The sequence below is a fragment of the Macrobrachium rosenbergii genome, chromosome 3 (genome assembly GCF_040412425.1).
Source record: "Macrobrachium rosenbergii isolate ZJJX-2024 chromosome 3, ASM4041242v1, whole genome shotgun sequence".
Lineage (NCBI taxonomy): Eukaryota > Metazoa > Arthropoda > Malacostraca > Decapoda > Palaemonidae > Macrobrachium > Macrobrachium rosenbergii.
The window spans coordinates 68,779,971-68,794,709 of NC_089743.1; the positions used below are offsets into that span (position 1 = coordinate 68,779,971).

General features: G+C 38.7%; 1 protein-coding gene across 1 annotated transcript in view; it reads right to left on the reverse strand.

The window, feature by feature from the left end:
- Positions 1 to 14,739, reverse strand: part of LOC136828672 (sialate:O-sulfotransferase 1-like) — a 55,021-nt gene that overhangs the window by 6,839 nt on the left and 33,443 nt on the right. The window contains exon 8 of the mRNA XM_067086767.1: positions 6,612 to 6,655. Within this exon, the coding sequence (XP_066942868.1) occupies positions 6,612 to 6,655 (44 nt within the window). The remainder of the gene's footprint in view (positions 1 to 6,611; positions 6,656 to 14,739) is intronic.

Genomic DNA, 14,739 nt, shown 5'->3' on the forward strand with positions numbered 1-14,739 from the left:
AGCAAGCTGAAACAAGCTGAAAAGGGAAAGTTGAGGGATTTTCAGCTTGAGTAAATCTTCAGTATGAGCCAGCGAGAATCGTGTAAAGGCTGTTGCACAATTTGTTAATGGGAAGGCCTTGGAGCCTAGCCTTGATTTTTCTGTACAGTGTTTATATTTTGTACTATACTGAGCTCAGATAGAATAGGAATCAAAGGGAAGTAGAATATGTATGGAATAATACAGACACAGTAGTGCTATGACTGCTGATTGAAGTCCATCTATCTGAAAAATACCTGGCCTCTTACCCCAAACTCTGACTCAAATCTGTTCTGTTGAAAACCCATTCTCTCTCTCTCTCTCTCTCTCTCTCTCTCTCTCTCTCTCTCTCTCTCTCTCTCTCTCTCTCTCTCTCTCTCTCTCTCAACTTGGTCTTGAAATGTGCAGGATTTTCTACAACTCCTATGTCTGTTTATTAATCAGGTTTCATTTAAGAACATGAGGCATTTGTTTCAGACACAGTTCCTTAGAAACTTCAAATGCAGATCTCTAGAATCCAGTGTTACAAGATTTCCATTCTCCTATTTTCAAAAGGCTTGTATGCTACCTTTACAGATCCAAATTCTGCCATTTTATTTTTGGGGTTCCTGTCATTTAATGAAAGACTGGCCTTGTCAGTTTTTTGTTTGCGACATGTTGCCCACCTCAATAAAAAGGCCAGTCTGTCTTTTCCAGATTGTCATCTAACTTCATTTGTCTAGAGTTATATTTATTATCACTTAAAATACTGGAGTCTTCACCTTTCTCTGTTTAAGTTGGTTAGTCTCTCATTATCACCAGAATAATCTGCCATTATTCTCCAGAGTGTCATAGTCCTGTCTGTAAATGGTATGCTCTTTTTTCCAGTCTCATTTACTTCTGGTTACCAAGTTATCTATGTAGCAAGATATCTGTGCACTGTTTTTTGTGTCTGATCATTCTCTTTTTATAGTGTGGGGTATCGTTTGTTTCAGAAGTAGCACATATCATTGTTTAAAAGGTTATTCTGCCTTCTGTTTCCTATATCCTATCTTTCTTGTTGAACAGGCTTATATTTCTTGTTTCAAGATTCCTATCATCCCATTTGACAAGCTATTTTATCTCTTATTTCCAGAATCCCATATGACTCTTTAACAAGTTATGTTCTGTTTCCATGGTCTTGTGTTTCCTTGTTTAACGAGCTAATCTTTCATCCCTTTCAAGCGTCCTGTCTTGTTTATTTATCTTTTACAATAATCCAGTCTGTCTTCTGGTTTCTCATCATCACCTCTAGCACTGCGAGATGCAGTGTCTTTAATGTCTTTTCCGTCATCTCATCTCCAGCCTTCGTCCACTTATCTCTAGTCTCCTTTTCATAGTTTCTGTGAAACTAGGTCTAGGTCTTCCAATTTTTCTGGTGCCCACAAAAGCTCAACTGACACTGACATACTATTCTCCCACGGTTTGTGTGAAGGACTTGTGGAAGTCATCTTCATCTTCCTTTCATTATTATCCTATCTACAGCTGGAACTTTGTAATTTTTCACCATGTTCTGCTATCTGAATTTTTATAACTATCTTAAAGCTTGATTTACAAATCTACAAAATCTTTAAGATATAGTTGCATCGTTTTTGCATGATTCTTGTTTTCATAGCAATCCAGAAGTGCTAGAATAATGTATAATCTTTCATATGTGTGCAATTTTAGTCTGTTTGACTTCACAAAAATTTATTCAGCCTGCCCATTGTTTGATATGCCCTGTTTAGTCTTTCCCTAAATTCTGACTCGAGAACCTGTACTGGGTATCATTGTTCCTAAATATTTAAAGATTCAGCCTCATTAATCCTTTCTCCACCTAATGTTATTTCATTCCTCAAAACTTATGTTTTTTTTTATATCTATTTTGAGTCCCGTCTGTAGATATATGATATTTACTATTAAGCAAGCTTTGTAAATCTTACTGGTTTTGATGTTTAAAACAACATCACCTTCATATTCTACTTCTGTCAAAGTTTTATTGTAATGTCATTCTAAACCTTCTCTTTTATTGTGATAAAATCTATGAGAAGGGCCAACAATAAAGAAGAAATAATATTCCCTGTAGCTAATTCATTTGAGAAAACCTTATCAACAGCAACTCTGCATATACTTCATTTATGGATAATTTCAGTAAGTTACCTTCCATAATATTAATCTATAGAAACTCTCAAGTGCCTTCTCATAACGAACAAAATCCATTAGAAATGGCATTATGAATTCCATACACTGCTGCACAAAATGTCTCATCACATATATTTAATATGTGAAACTCTTGTCTTTCTAAACCAACTTGTTCGTCTTATAACTTTTTAGTAATTTTCTTTCCCATTTTTATAGAATAAGCATTTTGAATATTTTCATGACAACCAATGCAAGTGCAATAATGATTTAGTCACCACATTCAGTCATGTCACCTTTCTTTTGTACCTAGCCATGACTTCCAGTTCCCAATCATCAGGTTTTATTTCCTCAATACATATTCTGAAAAATAATTTAGTTTGTATATGAGGTGTCATTTCATTTTCAGTTCAAATCATCTCTTCCATTATAACCTATTGTTTTCCATCTCCTAAATTTTTTATGATTGATTCTGCTCCAATAACTGTGAATTTGTTCATAAATACTTTAAGCCCTAGAATATCAATCAGATTATCGCCCTCATCTTTCATCTTCTTCTAATGTTATTATTGGTCCATCCCTCCTTTTTGACAGGTATTTTCCTCTTTTTCTTCTCACACATGGATATTACATTAATAATTTTGTGGGCTACCTTGCACCAGTGCCATTCCCCCTAAAGTCAACATCATTGGCCTGTTTGTCAGGTTTTTCAGCATCATTGGCCTATTCGTGTAGGTATTATCTCTTAATCTTCGTTTAACTTCAGTATCTAGGCTTTGTAATGTTCTACTTTGTATTCTTCCATCATTTTATCCCTGTCTCATATGATATCCGTCTTGTTACCCCTTATCCAGGCACTTCTTTTCCAGCAGATTGATATACATTCTTGGTGTCGAATAAATTCTCAAATATTGTCTGCTCTCCTCCCCAGGTATGGTTTCTAGAAGTGCAAGTATATTTTATGCAAAATCTTTTCGATGTTTGTCTTCAGGAAGTTTTACTACAGTAAACTTAGATATGCTATTAATTTCTTTGTTTGGTACTTTTAATTTTAACTTTATCATGGTAATGTCAACTTGGTGATCACTGCAACATCTATTCCTCTGTAGTTCCTAACGTTCCTCAAAGTTCTTATTTTCTCTCAGTTGATGGTAATGTGACCTCTTTGGTTTCTATGATTGCCCTCTGGAGAAGTCAAAATGTATTTAAAGATGTTCTTTTTCCTGAAAGAGTACCTCCAATTATCAAATTATTTGTAGCAGAAAACTAATAGGTTGCACCTTATTTTGCAACCCTTTCATTTGTAATCTCTCCCAGGCCTGTCTTACAATTTATATCCTCTATACCATCACTGTTCCTACAAACTTTCGCATTCATATCACAGACAACAGTTCTCATATCTTTCTGGTGTTTCGTCAATAACAGTCTCCCAATTCTGTCCAAAATTCATATTTTATTTTTTCAGAGCCTTTATTCGTGGGTACATAGTACTATACAATATTCTTAATGTATGGTTGTTTTAACTTAAATATTGTCAGCAGCAATGTATTGCTCACTGCTCTTCAATTAGTCAGTGCCTTTTCTGCATTTGGTGTTAAGATCATACCTATTCTTTCCATACTAATTTCATCTGTTCTCCCTGAATAATTATACACAGTAGCCCCATCCAAATCTTTTTTCCCATTCATTACACAGTGATTCACAAAATAGCTAAGGTGTACAGTCCATATATCTTGACTTCATTTTCTACCTGTTCTATCTTTTCCAATTTGATTCGGAGTTTTTACATTTCAATTTCCTAGTTTCAGTTTATCCTTAGTATACCACCATATAACTGGGAATGGCCATTTTTAAGTTATACCTGTCAATTTATGCGGCAGAATCCTTGGAGGATTGACTGCATCAATACACTAAAGACTAGCCAGTTCCTTGTAGTGCATAGTTCTTAGCTGACAAAAGCTTCTGACCCTTGTGTTTGCCTGATAGTTTTAAACTAAGTTCATCCACCAGGCATCTAGGGTTGAAGAAACAAGCACTCACCACCTTCATCCATCACCCCGCTGCCAATGACTTCTAGTGCTCCTCCTGAGCAAGGCCAGATTTAGATTGTGGATCTACCCTTATGTAAAGATAAGTAAACCTGCAATTGGTTAGTTGTTCATACAGTCAGCTTGGGGCCCTAATGCAGGTGCTAATAGGTGGGCAAGCTTGTAGAAAATGCCCCAACTATGGGGGTATTTTTCTCGTTTGTGAATTCCCTAGGTTGCCACATGCACTATATATATATATAATATATATATATATATATATATATATATATATATATATATATATATATATATATATATAATGTATGTATATATAATACCACAGTGAATAATGTGTATTTATGTATGTATGTACTATTTATGTAATATATATACTGTATATATACATATACATATGTATTTATTTATCTATATATTAATAATATATGGCACCCCAGGAACACATACAGGTGGAAATGCCCTGTCCCATAAATCATAGACAAACCCCTTCTCTCATAAGGCCAATGGCAACCGAATACCTCAGATCAGCCTATTTACTACTTACTGCTACTATCGTAGTAGTAAGCTGTACAATATGGAGAGTTCTGCCTAGAAATTGCACGTGGTTTAAGATTCAGACATAATATATATCTGAAAACAGCAGAGTACCTGATGAATGATGTTAATGTTAGGGAGTTCCTGTAAATGGCAAATGAGAATTCTTCTGAGGCCAGTGACAGCCCCATTTTCCTCCTTTGGGATACCAGGGACGGGAGTTTGTCTGCATTGAGTAATCAGCCTAATTGGCCGGGCTTAGGCTTTGCAGCCCCATACACTTTACTGATATTTCAAAAAATTAAATTAAATAAAATACTATGGATTGGAGTTTGAATGTAAGAATGTGGTGCTGAAGAGTGAGTGTACGGAAATTGATTTGTTTAAGGAGAGAAAACTGGATGCGAAGGCCCTGGTGCTGCTGTGTCTGTGGTAACTTAGGTGTATGTAGGAAAAACACTTGTAATGTCAACAAGTTTCTGAGGATGGACAAAATGGTAAAAATTAGTTATTTCGAGGATTGTAAGGGTAAAATTGGGAGAAATAGTTGTAACGGTAAGTGTATATTGTCCAGGAATAAGAAATAATGAAAATGGAAGAAAACGTTTTTGGGAATCTGAGTTTGTAAATTGCTGGGTTTAGAGAGTAGTTGTGGAAGGCGATTTAAACGCAAAGATATGTGACAGATAAAGATGGCATTTTTTATAAGATTGGAGGAGACAAGAAGGGAGAGTGTCCTGTAGAAAGAGGTTTGATTGCTGGGAATACAAGTTTTCCAAAGAAGAATAATAATAAGTATACATAGGAGAGAGCAAATAGTGAGAGAGAAAGTTTTATACGTTAGTACAGAGTATCTGGAAAAGCAAATTAATGGATTAACTAATTGTAAGAAGGATAGCTGTGGTATATCTAATTATTATTTGTCTGATGAGAAAATTAAGAAGCTGGAAGTTTCAACTGGACATGAAGGGTGAAAATCTATATATATAAAAGTGGATAAGCGAATCCCACAGGAAAAAGACAGGCAGAAGTTCAGTACCAAGCGCTTTCACGTTTATTGACGCATCGTCGGGGCACGAATGAGACACAAATATAAAGATGGTTACAAAGTAAACAAAAGAACAAGAATACCAGATGGTCAGTTGTCAAAGGGTAATAAACAGAAAGTTAATCCAGGATAATGGGATCGAGCTGTCACAAACTGAACCTAAGACCAAACAAAAGAAATACTAATGTTTGCTTACAAAATCCAAAAACATGTATAACCTTGAATACCAATGGTTAATCGCCTGGGTTAAAAAGACAAGGTTAATCCACGGCAAATCAGGGATCATGCGGTCACAAACTAATCCAAATATATACTTAACCATAAGGCAAACGGAATCTTACCCATTCAAATTGCAGAAACATGTATAAAAATTATTATTAATTTTGCCTATATTTATCAACAACTTTTTTAATGATTAAAGCATCAAGTTTAAATAAACCAAGACTTAAATTTAGAACACTTTCATTATTTGACTTAATAAAACAAGATTCGATGATATTCCTTTTAACTGTGTCATTGCACGGGACTAAAGGTCTTGCTTTACTCCAGTTAATAGGATGAGCTAAATCTCTCATATATACGAATAATACATTCGATATTTGGCCAGTTCTCACAGAATATTGGTGTTGTTTGATTCGTTGTGAAAGTGGTTTTCCAGTTTGTCCATACATCTTGTGATCTCTGAACCGACACAGTGAATTCCAGTGGAAAGTTAATTACCGTTATCTCCCTCAGTATACTTTTTGAATTTTAGTCAAATCTTATACAATATCTTTCCTGCAGAAACAGACAAAGATAGATAGGAAAAGAAAACAGTAATGCCTTACCTTCGTCCATTGAGTAATGCAGGTCTTGACGAATTTTCTGAAGGCTGAAAAAGAAATAATATTCAGTTTAAAATCTTTAGTAATATTAATAATAGAAGCAGTGCTAAATAATCTCTAATCAGCTGTAAATACCAAACAAAATTTTGTTATTTTATGGTGTCCTGATATGTGGCACTTCATAATTAATTCTGTCGTATATCTCCCAAAATTTAATCTCTTTATTGGTAAATATAATTCTCTCTCTTTTTGCAATCCTTGACAATAGTCATGTTAATTAGCTGCTTATTATATAATTATTGATGTGGCTGCTCGTGAATTCAAAAGATGCTGTTGTGATGCTGTTTTGAAACCGCAACACATTACAGCCTTTGTTCTTCTGACATAGATTGTTGTTTATATAACTGTATTTGCTCGTTGATTTATCGATATTTCCTTATTTTATTCTCTGTGTTTTCATTTTTCGTGCGTAGTCATTCCATCCTGTGGAAACATGCTTTGACCTTTGCGGGCTGATGACCTAAAGTTGAGCCTTGTTTTCGAATTTGACATAGAATAATAATAATAATAATAATAATAATAATAATAATAATAATAATAATAATAATAATAATAATAATAATTTGGAAGAAGACCCTCTTTGAGACATACTGCATTGAATAAAATGACAGTTTGTATGCCGTTGAGTATATATTGCATCTTCTGAACTTCCTTGCAGCAGGTAAATTATACATCATCTGGCCGGAGTTCATTTATTATTCTGACGTTCGCTAGCCCTCGCTACCATTTACAAGGGTTGAATGGTACCATAGAAACATACTTGGTATATTTATACCTGAAAATTGACTTACAAAGGGGGCGATTTTTGATTGAATGATCACATCTGGGGAGCTCTCCTGTGGCTACAAGTCTGGCTGAACAATGGCTGGTACCAGGAGGTCTCCTCACTGAGCTTGTGGCTTGAGAAGGAGGATGTCTTTTGCATTATCTCAGGGGCGTGCCTCATCGTTCCCCAGATGGTGGTCAGAAGCAGGAGGGTATCCTGGGTAATGCTGAGTCGGGGTTTCCCCTGAAGAGTGGTGAGAACCCCCTTGTAGCCGGGTTGGTGGTGATCCATGTCGCCATCGAGAATTAGAGTGTTCCTCATGATCTGTTGGAGCTGAGGGACACTGCTGTGTTCCCCATGCAGTGTTGGTATACTGTCCCTTCCTGTAGATGGACGGCAGTCCTCTTGGAGAGGCAAGTTGTGGTCATATCAATGTAGAAATGGTGCCATCCATTCTCGGGGTACAGCATTTGGTAGACTCCTATCCTTTTTCATAGGATCACTGCTGGGAGAAGGGCTATTCTTCATGAAGTACTGGGCAGCCCTCCAATCCTTTTAGTAGATCATAAGGTTGGCCATGGCATCTACTTCAGTATCGGTTACATAAGTCTGAATGACGTTTACCAGGGTTGCCTTGTTCTTCTTGTATTCAGTATACACATATCCTCTATAAAACTATTTTATGGTGCTTGTGCCCTCCCAATGGGCTCGTCTCTCCTGCTGATACCGCTTGTCAACAGATCCCCCAACTCCCTTGCTACCTCAAGGTGAAAATACCTGTTCTCAATTAGTGTATGGGGAACATGCTCATGTTCTCTAGAGGTGACACTCCAGGAAAAGCAAAGGGAGAAGGTGCAGCCAATGTAGGCATTTATCACAGACATTTTAAATATTTCATGGAATTCTCCATTGCCATTCAGGCAGAGCCCAATGTCTGTCAGTTTTATGTGGATCTTCGTCTTGAAGCCCTGGGGCATGCTGGTAACAGACATCTAAGAAGGGTATGGTATCACCAGAGGTTCTCTCACATGTGAAATGAGGAGCTGATTCGCCTTCAAATTTGCAATGAAGTGTCTCCAATCGGCACTGTTGACGAAAGTGTCATCTATGTATCTCACTATAGGGCAGGTTTTAGGATCCTGCTGAAGATGCGCTGGTCAATAAATCCCATGTAGAAGATGGAGAACAACATGCTGAGGGGGAACCCATCGATTGATGTAAGAGGCCTCCTTTGTAAAGCCACCAACCAACCCCCTCTGTCCCATAATCAGCCAGTGCCTGACGCCGAACTACTGCTTGGCCAAATCATTTAATAAAGTCCTGACAGTGTACATCACTAGTGAACATTGTATTGCATCATCTATAGCTTTTTGACAGGCTACGCAGTGGGCCATCTTGGGATATCATCACATCATTGGATGTAGAGAGTTTCTTAACCAACATGCCCATTGATGAAACCATATAGATAACCCTTGACAGGGCCTACAGGACTGAATTCACCCCTACTTTGCACATCCCTCCTCCACCTGCAGGAGATCTGCATAAAGGAGGCCCCTTTTGTTGATCAAGGGGGAGGGATGTGGACTCAGATCGATGGAGTTGTCATGAGTTACCCCTTGGGCATGCTGTTCGCCATCTTTTACATGGGAGTTATCGTTGCAGCCCATCTTCAGTAGGTTCCTAAAGCCTGCCCTGTATGTGAGATACATAGACAACACCATTGTCAATGGTGCCTTACAATCAACTAAAATATGGAGGACTGCCCAGTACCTCATGAAGAATAACCCAGCCATCAGCAGTGATCCCATTAAGAGGAGAGGAGTAGAGAACAAATACTATGCCCTGAGAATGGATTCCACCACTTCTACATCAGCATAGCCACAACTCGCCTCTCCAATAGGATTGCTGTCCATCTATTTGAAGGGGCAGTATACCAACACTAGATGAAAGAACATGGCAGCCCCCTAACACCAACAAATCGTGAGGAACACTCCAATCCTCAATAACGACATGTACCACCACTGCCTCTGCCACATGGAGGCTCTTGACATTCTTCTGTGGAAACCCACACTTAACATTACCCAGGAGACCCTCCTCCTTCCGAACACCATCAGGAGAATGATGAGGCACACCCCTGGGATAACGCAACAACCTCCCTCCTCCTTATGCCACAAGCTCAAAGATTTAATAGTTCTTCTTGATTTCAAAAAGGCCAATGAATTGGCAAATCCTACTGTCATTCTCTCTTCCCTTGTCCGGAAAGGTATTCAAGGTAACCAGTTGGCATGGATACATGGCTACCCTGTGAATAGAGGAGCAAGGATCCACTTTCAAAGGGCTTATTCTGATTTCATTGAAGATGAAAATGGTTTTAAGAGGAGGAATTCTTAGTCCCTTTCTCTTCAGTGTTCTCATGGAAAACCATGCTACTCTAAGTCTTCCTAGAGGGGTAGAAATCTTTATCTATGCAGATGATGTTTGCATCGTCTGCCCCCCAGCAACCAGACCACATTCTGTTACAATAAACCCAACTGGCACTTGACTTAATTAAGATAAACTGCAAGGAACTGGGACTGAAGATCAACACCATCAAAACGAAGGCAATGGCTATAAGAGACACTCTGTTACCTAACAATTTCTCCATCATGAGAGAAGCTATTGAATGGGTAAATAATTTCATTTACCTGGGAGAGAATATACTTTGTGCTTTCCCCAGCAATTGAAATAAAAATCTTGAAAGAAAAGGCAAGGTGCCACTTAATTGTTAGGAAAAGATTACATTCCATACACCAAGGAGCATCAAGTCCTCTCCTCAGAATGTTCTACATTCAGACAATCTGCACTCCGGTGGAATATTCAGCAGCTGTACTTACAAAACTGATATGGCCCAAGCTGTGTACACTTGAAGTGATACAAAATGATGCCATGAGGATCATTGCAAGGGCCCCAGTGTGGATCAGACTTTGTCTGCTTAGAGTGAGAAACAAATCTTCCTTTTCTGTGGTCAGGGAATTCACAATAATCTTCAAGACCTATAAGAATGGCAGAGACTGCCCCCCTCAGAAACAAATTCATAAGGGTCGTCAGTTTGCATGAGTATCTAAATCCTCCAAACAATTACATTGGGAGCCTTCTTGCAGGACTGTGAAGGGTAAACATGCAAGAAGCAGCTGCTGCAACAAAGAAAGAGACACCTTGTGACACCTAAGTTGAGCCTCCCCCCTAGGTTCCCATTCCCTTTAATTTTCACTTTCCACTCTTTGCAACTCAAACAGTTGGTGCAGGAGGCTGTAGATGGCACAGAACCCCACGAATACATACTACCCACAAAGATTGGTAGACCACAGCATACTTGCAGCAGCTTCAGCAGTAGTCTCCTCCTCCTTGAAGAGGAGCTGGATACTATTGAACACTGCCTCAACCCTGCAAACAGAGCTAGTTGCCATCCTGAAGGCACTAGAAGACTCCCCAAACAGACATGGCAGCACCACGATACACACAGACTCACAAGGTGCAATACTTGCACAAAAAAACCAAGCACATGGGAAATATGCTACTAATAACCATCATAATAGCTGCAGCCATTGCTCATCAGAGCATTGGGAGGCAAATCACACTGAACTGGGATTCCCAGTCGTGTAGGAATTGTAAGGAATAGAGGCAGTTTACCTAGCAAAAAACACTGCAATGTGATACAATCAGTATCATGTTCAACCCTTCCCTCCTAAAAATAAAACAAGATATTCTGAGGTACTGCCAGACTCTTCGCTCATCAAGGTTTGTCAGGCTCTCCTCGAGGGTTCAAGGTCTGCAAATGGCATGTAGAAAATACTAAAAATAATTATTCCATTTTAAAATCTCCAGGAAACTGGCAGTTTCCATGTACCATTTACAGCTAGGAAACCTGTGTGCCTGCAACAAATTAACATTTAAAATAGGGCAAATTTTTTTGAACACGTGGTGGATCAGTCCTGAAATGTCTCTTTGGCAAAATTTCTTAGGGCCTCCTACAACCTCTACCAAAATAGTACAATACATCATCGAAAACAATGAAACATTTTCAGCATTCCTTTGTTCCTACCCATCCCCACCTCCAATAGTACAGTAACTGCCTCTCTTTCATGTTGCCTTCGACCTGGCACTGCTTTCAATGTTCAGTTATTCATTTACTTATTCATATTATTATTTATTCATGTATTTTGTCTCAGGTTTTATTTTTTTTATTGTTTTATTTGTTATTCATCGATTTATCTTCTTTTATTTATATATTATATATATTTTTTCTGTGTTTATTCATTTTTGTATTTTTTTATTTATTTTTATTCATTTTTTATTTTTTTATTCATTATTTTTTTATTTATTTTTTTATTCAAATTATTATTTTATCTATTTTTCTTTGTTCTCAACAGCTTTATCTAATGCATCGTCCATCAAGTTTTTTGACAGGCTAAACAGTGATCTGTCTTGGGATATCATCACTTCATTCTATGTAGAGAGTCTCTTAACCAACATGCCTACTGACAAAACCATATAGATGATCCTTCACAGGGCTTACAGGACTGAATTCACCCCTACTTTGAACATCCCTCTGCCATCTGTGTGAGATCTGCACGTTGAGGCATTTGTTGATCAAGGGCAGCACCTTTGTCAACTACTAAAGAATTGGAGGACTGCCCAGTACCTCATGAAGAATAACCCCACCATCAGCAGTGGCCCCATTAAATGGAGAGGAGTAGTCTACCAAATACTGTTCTCCGAGAATGGCTTCCACCATTTCTACATCAGTATAATCACAATGCACGTCTCCAAGAGGGTTGCTGTCCATCTATTTGAAAGGGCTGTATACCAACACTAGATGAGAGATCATGGCAGTACCCTTAAAACCAACAAATCGTGAGGAACAATCCAATCCTCAACAACGACAAGTACCACCACTGCCTCTGCTACATGGAGGCTCTTGCCATTCTTCTGTGGAAATATGCTACTAATAACCACCATAAAAGCTGCGGTCTTTGCTCTTCAGATCATTGGGAGGTAACTCACACTGAACTGGATTCCTAGTCATGTAGGAATTCTAGGGAACGGTGAGGCAGTTTAGCTGGCAAAAAACACCCTGCAATGTGATATGATCAGTATCATGTTCAACCCTTCCCTCCTGCAAATAAAACAAGGTATTTTGAGGCACTGCCAGACTCAGGTGCTCAGCAAGGTTTGTCAGGCTCTCCTCAAGGACTCAAGGTCTGCAAAATGGCATGTAGAAAATACTAACTTACAGCATTATCCCATTTCCTGGGGCATCTCCAGGAAACTGGCAGTTTTCTGCAACAAATTAACATTTAGAATAGGGCATGCAATTACTGTGAACAGGTGGTGGATCAGCCCTGCAACATCTCCTCTTTGGCAAAATTTCTCTGCCTCCTACAGCCTCTACCAAAATAGTACAATACATCATTGAAAACAGTGAAACATTTTCAGCATTCCTTTGTTCCTACCCATCCCCAGTTCCAATAGTACAGTAACTGCTTCTCTTTCAGGTTGCCTTCAACCTGGCACTGCTTTCAGTGTTCAGTTATTTATTTACTTATTCATATATTTATTTATTCATTATTTCATCTCAGATTTTATTTTTTATTGTTTTGTGTAGGATAAGTATGTGTCATGCTGCTGATATCAGTAATACTACTGAGTGGAATGTTGTTGTGTCTATGATTAGCATCACATTACCTAATCACAGACATTTTAAGATTTTCAGGAAACTCCATTGCCCCTGTAACCATCTTAGGATTAAGATTTTCTGTAATAAACCATCAACTTGGGAATAGTGGCTTTTACTTACCCTGCCCATAGAGTATCCTATGGCGCAGTAGGGAGTATTACCTCATGCAGAATGTCAGGATTTGTGAGAAGATAGCTGAAAAGCACCCCTTCAGATTAATAAGACCTAGAGACGCCAGAAGCGGCACCTGCGTTGGCACAACAGTGAATCTAGACACATTAGCTCAGGCATTAGGTACGGCCATATGAACAGGTGGGAATAATTCAGCACTAGGCAGGGGAAACAGCAAGCAATTTCCCCCAAAAATTGCATGTATGTGATGTCAGCAGAGGATTTTAGGCGCTGGAAGCGATCTACAGAAGATTGGATAAAAATCAGCAGTTTTTCCCGTAATGGGGCAGTAATGAATATCAGGCTACTATACGAAGACAAATTGCAAAGTGCAATAGATGCCACTTGGAATGTCCTAGGGGTAGAGGACACCTTTGATGCCCTGAGAAAAATAACCACGATCACTAGTGACAGAGAGGTTGTGTGGGATAAGTTCTTCACAGGAAGACAGAGAAGAAGAAATGGCAAAGGAATACATCCACAGGTGCCAGGGAGGCCCTCGAGTGTGCATTTGCATGCCCTAAGTGCAGAGAGGATTTATGTGAATATGGGCTTGCAGGTAAAATGGCATATGGAATCAAAAGTTAAAACAGGATAATTTAGAAAATTTCCTGGGACATCACAATGAGGGAGTGAAGAGAGTTCGAGGTGGGCATTGAGAGGGAGGAGGAACCTGACGTTGCCACTGGAAGAATTAAGCAGTGAAACAAATTACCAGAAAAAGAAGGAATATGTGGCAAAAATCGAGCTCCAAGGCAAGAGTGAAATGAATTTTTCGGGACTCCTACAACCTCTACCAAAATAGTACAATACATCATAGAAAACTGTGAAACATTTTCTGCGGGAAAATAGGACACTTTGCCAATCGTTGCTATGGGAGCAAGAGTCGTGTGCCTGGCAAGGGCGCATCAGATGGTAAGATAGGCACCATTGCTGGGAACAGAATCTGCGGCGGACGACAGGCTATGCGGATCTTGCAGAAGACAACGCCAGTAGCTGGGGGATCCGATTGAGAAGTATTAAGTGTTGGTGCTGCGTCATGCACGCAACCAACCATGAATGTTACAGTGTCTTGTGTGTTAAAAATAATAAAAGTTGCATATTAGAAGCTGTAGCTGATACTGGGGCTGAGGTATGCATTGCTGGGTCAGTCCAGGCACAGAGCCTGGGAATTTACGTAAAAAATCTAAATAAAGCGGAAGTAAAGCTACAACATGCAGCAGGAGGTCTAATGAGTGTAATGGGTTATTGTCAGGTTAACATCAAATGTGGCAGCATGTCAACAAGTGAGCATATGTATTTTGTCAATGGGTCACGTAAATTATTTCTGCCATTAAGTGCATGCAAATCATTAGGGTTGATGGATCCTAATTTCCCAAATCACACAGTTTTTAATATTCATGGGAATGAAGTTTTGG